General features: G+C 40.1%; 3 protein-coding genes and 1 pseudogene across 3 annotated transcripts; 1 reads left to right on the top strand and 3 right to left on the bottom strand.

Moving 5' to 3' along the window:
- Window positions 58–2,578, top strand: LOC107608851 (phenylalanine ammonia-lyase class 3). Its single transcript, XM_016310603.2, has 2 exons — window positions 58–625; window positions 716–2,578. The coding sequence occupies exons 1-2, from the start codon at window positions 267–269 to the stop codon at window positions 2,442–2,444; spliced, it is 2,088 nt and encodes a 695-aa protein (XP_016166089.1). The 5' UTR covers window positions 58–266; the 3' UTR covers window positions 2,445–2,578.
- LOC107608852 lies at window positions 2,509–5,143 on the bottom strand (annotated as a pseudogene).
- On the bottom strand, window positions 5,846–7,265 carry LOC107609123 (chlorophyll a-b binding protein 8, chloroplastic). The gene is made up of 3 exons (XM_016310967.2): window positions 6,945–7,265; window positions 6,789–6,850; window positions 5,846–6,663 (listed from the first exon to the last, which is right to left on the bottom strand). Exons 1-3 carry the CDS (start codon window positions 7,083–7,085, stop codon window positions 6,048–6,050), a joined length of 819 nt encoding a protein of 272 aa, XP_016166453.1. The 5' UTR covers window positions 7,086–7,265; the 3' UTR covers window positions 5,846–6,047.
- Window positions 8,404–10,290, bottom strand: LOC107609729 (N-alpha-acetyltransferase 50). The gene is made up of 4 exons (XM_016311745.2): window positions 10,132–10,290; window positions 9,819–9,973; window positions 9,141–9,266; window positions 8,404–8,871 (listed from the first exon to the last, which is right to left on the bottom strand). The coding sequence occupies exons 1-4, from the start codon at window positions 10,245–10,247 to the stop codon at window positions 8,654–8,656; spliced, it is 615 nt and encodes a 204-aa protein (XP_016167231.1). The 5' UTR covers window positions 10,248–10,290; the 3' UTR covers window positions 8,404–8,653.

Below are 11,057 nucleotides of genomic sequence, written 5' to 3'. Positions count from 1 at the left end.
TACATACCTTTTTCAAGCTAGTTGATTGATTTAGTCTCTGAGGTAGAGTAACTAAATAAAAAACTAAAATGATTAAACATAGAGTGAGGAATAATTACCAACTCTATCTGAATTGTTCAACAGAGTATTCGTGAAAGTAATCTCCCACCTACTCGTTTCGTTTCAGCTTGCTCCTCGTGCACGGCAGTCACTACTCACTCACCAACCAAAATAATGTTTCTCTATTTAAACATTTCATAACGAAGCTGAATTGTTTAGGAAGGAAGATGGCGGGCAAGCAAATTGTTTCCTCTGACCCCCTGAGCTGGGGCCTAGCAGCGGATTCACTCAAGGGCAGCCACTTTCATGAGGTCAAACGCATGGTGGCGGAGTACCGGAAGTCCACCCTATGCATGGGAGCAGGGGAGCCCCTAACCGTGTCGCAGGTGGCTGCCGTTGCCAAGCGTGAGTCTCAAGTCAAGGTGGAGCTCTCTGAGTCTGCGAGGGCAGGCGTCGAGGCCAGCTGCCAGTGGATCATGGACAGCGTTGAGAAAGGCATTACCATCTATGGTGTTACTACTGGCTTTGGTGCTGCCTCCAACAGAAAAACCGATCAGGGACTTGCCCTTCAGAAAGAGATGGTTAGGTAAGATTTTTCTGTTCTTGTTAATTAAATGATGGATGCATATATATGAATGCCTTGCTAATATTGTTCCTCTGGGTGATTTTTGCACAGGTTTTTGAATTGTGCAATATTTGGCCATGAAAGTGAGTTATCCCATACCCTGCCAAAATCAGCAGCCAGAGCAGCAATGCTTGTGAGGGTCAACACCCTTCTTCAGGGGTACTCTGGTATCAGATTTGAAATCTTAGAAGCTATCACCAAACTCCTCAACAACAATGTCACCCCCTTATTGCCATTACGCGGTACCATTACTGCTTCTGGCGATCTGATTCCTCTCTCCTACATTGCTGCATTGCTAACTGGCCGGCAAAACTCCAAAGCCCTCGGACCCTCTGGAGAGTCCCTTGATGCAAAGGAAGCTTTCCATTTAGCAGGTCTGCATTCTGGGTTCTTTGAGCTGAAACCCAAAGAAGGACTTGCCCTCGTAAATGGCACCGCCGTGGGGTCTAGTGTAGCTTCTGTGGTGCTCTTTGAGGCAAACATCTTAGCTTTATTGTCTGAAATTTTGTCAGCAGTTTTCACCGAAGTTATGCAGGGGAATCCAGAATTTACACATCATCTGATACATAAGCTGAAGTACCATCCTGGCCAAATTGAAGCTGCTGCTATTATGGAGCACATCTTAGAGGGTAGCTCTTACATCAAACAAGCCAGAATGCAACAGCCAGATCCATTGCAGAAGCCTAAAAAAGATCGTTATGCTCTCCAAACTTCTCCTCAGTGGCTTGGTCCACAGATTGAAGTCATCAGGTATTCGACTAAATCAATTGAGAGGGAAATAAACTCTGTCAACGACAATCCTTTGATTGATGTCACTAGTAGCAAGGCTTTGAATGGTGGCAATTTTCAAGGCACCCCAATTGGAGTTTCGATGGATAATGCACGTTTAGCTGTTGCTTCAATTGGCAAACTCATCTTTGCCCAATTTACCGAGCTAGTCAATGACTCGTATAACAACGGTTTGCCATCGAATCTCTCTGTCGGCAGAAATCCGAGTCTGGATTATGGTTTTAAGGCATCTGAGGTTGCCATGGCTGCTTATTGCTCTGAACTTCAATATCTGGCAAACCCAGTAACCAACCACGTGCAAAGTGCTGAGCAACATAACCAAGATGTGAATTCCTTGGGGTTAATTTCTGCTTGGAAAACCGTAGAAGCTGTCGAGATATTGAAGCTAATGTGCTCCACGTATTTGGTTGCGCTTTGCCAAGCTATTGACTTGAGGCATTTGGAGGAAATTTTCAAGAGCACAATCAAGGATACTATAAGCGGAGTTGCAAAGAAGACATTAAGCACGAATTTGTTTGGATCATGTGAGAGAGATTTGCTCAAAGTAGTTGATAGAGAATATGTATTCTCCTATATTGATGATCCCTTCAATGTTAGGTATCCATTGATGCCAAAATTGAAACAAATACTTTATGAGGAAGCACAAGCGAGTGCCATCAGCGGGAAGAAAAATGCGAGCGTAGTTTTTGAGGAAATTGGAGCTTTTGAGAATGAGTTGAAGAGTATGTTACCAAATGAGGTTGAAAGTGCAAGGGTGGCCTATGAGAATGGGAATCCAACAGTTCCAGATAGAATTGCAAAAAGCAGATCATACCCATTGTATAAGTTTGTGAGGGAGGAGCTTGGAATAGGGTTGCTCACTGGGGAGAAGACTGCCTCACCAGACAAAGAATTCGAGAAAGTATTTACAGCAATTTGTCAAGGAAAGATTTTTGACTCCATTCTAGACTGCCTCAAAGAATGGAACGGGGTTCCTGTCTCAGTTTTCTAGCTTTCCAGTTTGTACTTGTCACTAGTGTTGAATTTAGTTTAACTATCAAATAAAGACGTCTCTATCCACGCAAATGTATGATTTTAATTTCTAATAGCAAGAAAATAAAAATTGTTTCAAGTATGAAGAATTAGACAAAAAGAGAAGGTCAATCAATCTTGACGGATGAGAAGAGATAGTGGACAAAGTAGAAGGAGACAAGGAAGCCAATGGTGCCAGTGGCGAGCATGATTGCAAGTGCCATGAGAAGTGAATATCCAAGATAAAGCATAGCGGAGACAGGTCCACTGAGACTCTGAAGATCGAAAACCAGGTAGTTTATGGAGTACATGAAGACGTACAAACACACAGAACCCGATGCAAAGAACGCCTTCCACCACCACTTCCAATCTTCCACACACAGATGCATGTACGTCAGCACCACTGACACTTCTGCACACACCATCACCAGCAATAGCATTACTATCAATAAGAATCCAAACACGTAATAGAACCTGCCTAGCCATATACTCGACATGATAAAGAACAGCTCTATGAACAAGGTTCCAAATGGGAGGCTCCCTGCTCCCACTACCAGAATCCACGATGGATATTTTCCTCCTGGAATTTCCCTTGCAATCTGATTCGTTCTAACCGGATACTCGATTTCCTTCGCTCTCGTCCCCAGAAATCCTCCCACAAGGGTGAGCGGCACTGAGATGCAGAACCACAGGAAGAGCAGCTTAAAATACAAGGAAATGGGAATAGCGCCAGTGCTCTTGCTGCCCCACAAAAGAAAGTTGATTGCAGTTAGAATCACGAAAGCAATTCCTGGAAAGAAGCATGCAGCAAACCACGAAATCCGCCACCACCCTTGCGTTGTTCCCTTGATGGTCCTCCACACTCGCACACTCATATCCAGCGCCGATTCCCAAGAACAGATATAGAATTATCATCCCCGTTAGCAGCATCCCCCTAGAAGCTGGAGACATGAACCCAAACGCCGCAAACACAATGGTAACGGCAGCCATGCCAAGAATCTGGACCCCATCGCCAACCATCACGCACAGAAGCGTCGCGTGTTCAGGCTCCCTGAATACATCCCCCACAACTAGCTTCCATCCGGAGAGCTCCTCGTTCATTTGAGCTTGAGCCTCTTTGTCCAGTTCCTCGTACCTGGTCAAGTCCCTCCTGACGGTTCTCAAGAAGATCACGAAGACAATGCCGGCGAGGAAAAAGATGACCATGAGTGAGTTGAAGATGGAGAACCAGTGCACCCTGTCACCATCCATCTTCAAATAAGCGTCCCAACGCGACGGCCATCTTATGTCGCTCTTGACAAACTCAACCTCGTAGGTGAATGATACCCTCTCGTTCTCACTGATTATTTGGTACTTGCTTAGGCCCGTGGGGCAAGTGATGGTGGAGATGTTATCATACATGTGAAGCTTTGTCATGAGTTGGGGATCGCGTTTGATGCTGCAAGGAGCCACTTGAAAGCCAACAATCTGATATCCCGGCGGGGATGATGGCTTGTCGTTCTTGTCAGGGTCGGCGGCAATGACTCCCAGACCTCCCTCCCCGGTGCCAATAATTTCAAGATCGCCCCCTTGGTATTCATGGACCAAGACGGTGAACCTGAGATGGTTGATGATGTAGTCGGCGGTGGCGTCCGGGGGCGTGTAGCCGACGGGGAAGCCTGTCCACTGGATTTGAACCCCGTTTTGAATGGCAAACCTCATGGCAGGGAGATTGTCAAGGATCATGTTGACCTGATACAAATCGCGAGTTCTCTGTTTGAGGAGCTTGACTTCCTTTTCGTTCAAGGGAGGTGTAGTGCAGAGGTAAAGCGACTCGTTGATATTCATGCGGAAACGATAGGGAGAGTTGTCGATCTGATCTCCCATAAGAAGCTCTCCGATATTCTCAGCACTTTTCTTGATGCCGCCTCTGGGCTTGCAATAAGGGAGACTGTAGTAGCTGAATGGAAGCTCCGTCTCGATGGACGTCATTGAATTCACTTTCCCATATATCTCATCTCCATTTGAGTATGTGTGCATGTACGTTCCCGGCAGATAGAATCCATTCGTCCTTTCAACACAAACCCAAACCCAAACCCAAACCCAATTCCAGTACATCGACCACCCTTTTCTCACATTTGCTAACTCCATTTGCATTTCTTTCACAACACCATCAATTCTGTAACACAAGACAATTATATATCAACATTCTAACATGCTAAATCCACATATACATATACGTATTCAATATTCTCTATCCATAAACTTTAAAGACTGTAATGTCGAAATTCTAAAATCTGATCCGTTAGTTGCGAACGAGAAATCAACATGAAAAACCGTTCTATATATGTACGTACACACAGTCGCATTTGATCCGGGATAATTTCAGCAAAAATCGTAGGAAGTAGCAAGAACAAACACAAATTTTCAATGACAGAGAAAGAGACATGAATGGAGATATGACTAACCATGGAGTTTGGCGAAGGAGATCTCACACAACAGATTATTAGAAGCTAAGTAAGAACCAAATCCAAAGCGAAATCACAACGAAGAACCATTGCAGGTTTGCAGCAACACAAAAGATGTCTGTATACGTGGATCAACACCACTTACGCTATCTTATTTAAATAAATAAAATTGTCTCGCCTAATTTTATGCTACTACTTGCCACGTATTTGTAATGCTTTTGAAAAATAAAAGACAGAAACTGGATTATTTATTTAGATCTTCTAAACAGTATACTTTCTTTGTCACCAAAAATATTATTGAAAATACCAAAGAAAAAGGTACACTTTTCTGCTTATTTAAAATTTTTTCTATTTTTACACTCAGACACCGCTTATTGGCAAATCCCTTTTTATTTATCAAATTATGCCCCAATCAATTGGTAAAATTGTAAAAGACAAAAGTTTTTACCTTTTCTGATTTTAATTTCTACTAGTTAACTAATTTATATTGTTTAAAAAAAAAGCCTAATTTATATAAAGACAAAAAAAAAATGAAGAATGCTAACATTTTCAGAAGTTATAAAGCATAATTTTATCTTCAAACTAAAATGGACCTCCTTGGCGGCAAATATATGATACTTGTGACTTGATGCCTTGATGGCATTTCATATTTCTGTAGTTGGGCTGAACACTAACAGACAGTTGAATCCATTTTAGGTTCAATTCGTGTTTTTACACTTTCACACCCATTCATTCACACTACTTGCAGCTGATGATATGAATAGATAAGATGTTTAGTTTAACAATAATACTCTAGCTTGATTTGACTCTTTAAACTATACGCAAATCACAGCTTTAAAACATTTTGCATGAGAGTTTATGCTTGTGTCATAATTAAGGATTAGGAACAGCTAAAGGTCTAAGCAACAGAAAGTAGCAGCTGCGACCCACACGATGATGAGTAATGTTTGTAGTCGTTTAACATGTCATTTCTTACAAGGCTACACCAAGGAATGTCCAAATGAGGCCACAGTCACGAAAGAGTGAAAAGAGATACAAAAGGTTATTGCTGATAGTGATTTTTGCTAATGGCAACAACTGGACAACAACAACCACCAAGAGTAACAAAAGATTTGTTGTAAAATATACAATACATTTTAGTGGAACTTAAGACTGGTCAATACGTTGTTGTGCACGGGATCAGCCAGATGATCAAGGAGGTTTTGGTAAGGGCCAACTCCTGTCACAAGACCTTGAACAAAGTAACCCAAGATTGCTAACATGGCCAACCTCCCATTCTTCACTTCCTTGAGCTTCAAATCCTTCAAGGATTTCTCATCCTTGCCAAAACCAAGGGGGTTGAAGAAAGGTCCTCCGGGGTAAGCTGGGTCACCGGAACCTCCAAGACCCTTCTCCAGTCCTAAGAAGTATTGCTTTCCCATGGAGCCAGGTTTGGCCCAATCTTGGAACCTTCTGTGCTCTGCAAATCCCATGAGTGCCATCTCCAAGACAAAGAGTGTATAAGGGTCTGCCCAGTAGTTGTATGTTCCTGCAGGTGGGATCACACCGGTCTTGAACCATGGCAGTGCTGTCTCCTCCGGTATCAGACCAGCCTTGCCAAGAATCTCGGGTGCTATGGCACCGACTGCACCCAACATTGCGTAACGACCGTTGATGATCTCTCCGTATGCCAGCCATCTTGGCTCAATGAACCCTCCTGTTCCTTCAGGGTCTGAAAGTCCAAGTGGATCAAATCCATAGTCACCGGGGAGGCTGCAAATTCATGACAATGATACCCAATTATAATTCTACTATTCATAAATACACACAAGTAGACCAGTAACAAAGAGTGGTATAATTGCTAGGTTAACATTTCTCTAAGCAGAATGGAACTTTACCTGCCATCCAAGTAAGAGAGAGACTGTTTTGATGCAAACCACAAGGGTCTGTCTGCTCCTTGCTGAACTCCAAACGAAACACATAAGGCTTTGTTAGTATGCATTTCGATTAAAACAAGCACATAAAACAGAGGACCATTGAAAGAGGATGATGACCTTGACAGGTGGAGTGGAAGACGCCCTGACTAAGAAGGAGGCCCTTTTGGAGAATCCATTGGGTCTTGATCCAAAGCTCTGCCTGGCAGCCTCGCCTGAGAAGGTAAGAGATGAAGATGATACCAGAGCTTGTGCAGCCATGATGCTTCTTTGCTGCGGCCAAAGAGAGTTTTGTTCTAAAATGTTAGATTCTGGGGAGGAGGAGGATTAAGAATGAATGATATCTCAAGTATCCTCCAATAAGCACGAGGCATGGAGATATGGAGCGAGCTAAGCCACTACTTGAGGCCCCCACCAATGCAACTCCTGGTCCATGTGTCGTGTAATATTGTGTGGATGAGCCTATGATCTACTTCTCCAACCAACACTATACACGTAATCTCATGAATCCGATAAGGGATATTGTTTTCGTTTTTGTTTCCTTCTATGTATGTGTGTTGGCTTCATTAGTTCATTGTATCCCGTGTTGATAGCTCTCTCGCTCTACGTGGAATTTTTTTTACCACTTGCTCTTTTTCTTGCCTCAAAATTTATGCGGAACGAAGTAGAAGAAAATTCTCAACAGCATAACATATTAAATGTGAAGATGGTGTTATATGTTACTTCTTTCTTGTCCTTCTCAGATTAATTACCCAAAAAAGAGTCGCTAAAAGGCAAAAGCAAATTTACAGTTTTAATTTCTATTAAATACTACCATTATTATATTCAATTTCATTATGCTCTTAGTGTTGTATTTGACAGTAGAGATATATTATCAGGTTCCTAAGTAATTTTTATTTATCAACTAAACTAAAATACAATGGAACTCAATGTATCCTCACTTCTGTGGATTTCTTAAAATTTGCAGCAGTAAAGATTGCTCATGCGATTCTATATTCTTCCCAAAATCGAACGAACTCATCATCTGAATATCCAACCAAGGTCAATAACACTCTGTATTTAGTCCACAGAATCAATCCAGGCTGTCCAAATCGCACGGTTGTCAACCAAACATTAAAAAATATGCAGCAGATCCTTGAGCAAAGAGGGTACAACTTTCAGCGTTACGGATCTATTGAAGTTGAAACATCCAAGAAGAAATTATTATTATCCCTGATATAGCACTTGTGTTGATTTTCGAATAGAGGAGTGCTACGGAGCCAGCAACTTTTGTGATTTGTAGCCATCAATGATGATTTTAATGGTGTGAGATTGGTGTGAAATTTCATCCAATGGCTCACTTTTCTTTACTAGTTACATGCAGGCCAGAATTTGGAAAAGTTGCTGGCCTCCTAGACTTTTCCTTTCGGATATTCATAACATGTTTTAGTGGAGCCAGATGAAGCAGATGCAAAAACAGCTGGAGTCGCATATACATTTATAAGATGCAATTCAAAGAAAAATGACATTTGACGATGTGTTTGTTCTTTATTGTTTTGGACCTCCATTTTAGATAATCGGATAGCCAAAGAGACTCAAATTTCAAATTCAACACTATTCTGGTGAAAATGAGAAGATGGGAGAAAGACCAAAGATAGCTATGAAAATGACGTAGGTAATTAGATAGTACCTTAGCAATAGATCTCCAAATGCTTCTATTTTTTTGAGATAACTTTACCGTTCGAAACCTAGCCATTGAAATGGCAAAGCTTATAATACATCCATGGCAAAAATCCAATAACAAATGCAAATCTCTTATGTCTTCACCGAAAATAAATGCCACTGAAATGCTATTTCTTTGTTGGGCTCTGAACTGTCTGCCTCGTAAGAACATAGCAGTCTGGTGGTGTGATGTTTGTATAATAGTTCTGGATTGTTTCTGTGATTTCAAACCCAAATTTCTTATAAAAGTTTATGGCATCTTCGTTATTTGTCTGCACATGCAAGTAAACCTCAGAAATGTTTTGCTTGGAGCAAAGATCAAGTACATGATTCAAGAGCTTTGTTCCTGCATAAAACCAATTACAAAACTTGCCTCAATCAACTTTTGTTTAATAAAAAAAATAAAATAAATCATGCAGACAACAAGTTTGAAGGGAGATAAATTTTGAATAAAGAAAAAAGGGTCGGCAGAAAAAAACTGATATGTTTCTCATATGCAGTTATGCACTATGATGCTTAATTGGGTGTTGTGATAATGTGCACACACATTATAATGAAAATGATCAAATAAACCTCCAGTTAGCACAAGAGAAAGATATTGAGATTCTTCCTTACCAATACCAAGCCCACGGTAAGGTGCCAAAACACCTAAAGTCATAATGTAAACCCGGATTTGTCCCCCATTTTCCTTCTTCTCAAGCCGGCATGCAATTGCACCAACACATATGTCACTGTAGTATGCTGAAAGACAGTACGAAGAAAACAAGTGCTGGGTTATTGTTGTATCCAATCTTGAGCACACGCTACATTAATGGAAACGTTAACACATTCTACAGGTTTCATGTATTTGTATAGCAATGAATTGAATACTAGGTATATCAACCTTATTGGTGTGCAACTAAAAGCAAGTCATTCAAGTAAAACTTGGATATCAAACTTAGTCCTAAGAATATTCGGTGTACAAATACTACATTAAAGGGTGTTTGAAGCAATCCTAAACTGTACTATTCAGATATATTATATCTACCAAACAAAAAAGGAAAGGGTTCTGTATTCAAATAAAAATGACATGTTGAAATGAATGAGGAACGAAATAGAAGTCCCTCAAACCATGAGCACACTTAACAAAGAACGAGCTACCAGAATATAAAAGCATTCCTTCGGAAATACATATATGATTAGTTATGCATTGCAGTAGCTAAGCTACAGTGGACTGGATTCAAACCAAAATAAAAAATGATATAGCAGAGAAACTATGAAGATTTGCATATAATGCTTGGGCATGAAACGAACCTAGTTTAGTGAATTCACCGGAAGCAAGTGCATCGGCATAGTATTTTTCATTGTAACGAACAGGGAAAAGAGCTATGTTGAGCTTCTTGAGCTGCATTAGGTTCTTGTCCCTGACTCCGTCGAGTGAGATTGAGACTTCACGCCCAGCTCCCATTCTACAAATGGAAACATGGAATATGCTCATCGCAGGAAACAACAATTCAATACGATAAAATTCAACCCTTCCCAAATCCCAAACCAGGCGCCAAGATAAATAAGATTCGGCTGGCAGAGACATTAATGGATAGAGCGTGAGAAAAGGGAGCGTCCGTACCTGAAAAGAGTTTGAATCTGAGAAGGGGCTGAGTGTAGCTTCGGAATCAGAAGGAACAGCACCACCAGAGAAACACAAGTGGAGTGGCGTGGCGGTGGAGAATAAGCGTGACACATTTTTAAACCTAGAATCAGGGATTATTTTGACTTTTTACAATCCCCGTTCTATTTTCAGCTTCGTCAGAAATTAAAATGAGACTAATAAAATTGGATATTTATAAAAATTGAAATCAATCTGGTTGAGATTAATGAAATTTCGTTACATTTGTATCCTCTTTTAAATTTATGTAAAATGATGTAATTATTAGAGTTTATTATTTGACTATAAAATATAGTAGTCTACAAAAATTTATAAGCAAACAGACAGAGATCCTACAAAGATTTATTAACAAACCGAAACCTCTAAATAAGTAAATAACTATAAGAAAATTTTATCATGATAAATTATCACCGACTCACTTTATAATACCTTAAGCAGCAAAAATATAACTAATTCTTCTAAGCCACGACATTTTATCATATCAACAAATTGTCAAATTATATTCTAAACAAGCAAACATATTAACTTTGTTTATGATAGTTTATATATTTATATGTAGATATATTTTTGGGTTATAAGTGTAAATATAAACATTTTATATATATTTTTTTAAAGTTTGGGATGAAATTCGAACTCAAAATTTTTAGATAAAGAAAAAAGATTATGCCGTTTGAATTATAGCTAGTTGACAAACACTTTATATACCTTGATTGTATAAGAATAGTTGTTCATATAGCTTTTTTGTGTATCAGCATTTAACCTGCAAATATTATCACTTAACAAAACAAATTGGCAAGGACTAAAAATGGTCAATTTTGTGATTTAGTAGACAAAAGGAAAAAAGAGAATAAGAAAAGATAAAGCAATAAAGCAACAAAGCTGCCAAT

Source organism: Arachis ipaensis, chromosome B07 (genome assembly GCF_000816755.2).
Source record: "Arachis ipaensis cultivar K30076 chromosome B07, Araip1.1, whole genome shotgun sequence".
Lineage (NCBI taxonomy): Eukaryota > Viridiplantae > Streptophyta > Magnoliopsida > Fabales > Fabaceae > Arachis > Arachis ipaensis.
The sequence above is the reverse complement of the archived record's forward strand: the minus strand, read 5'-3'. Positions and strand labels throughout refer to the sequence as shown.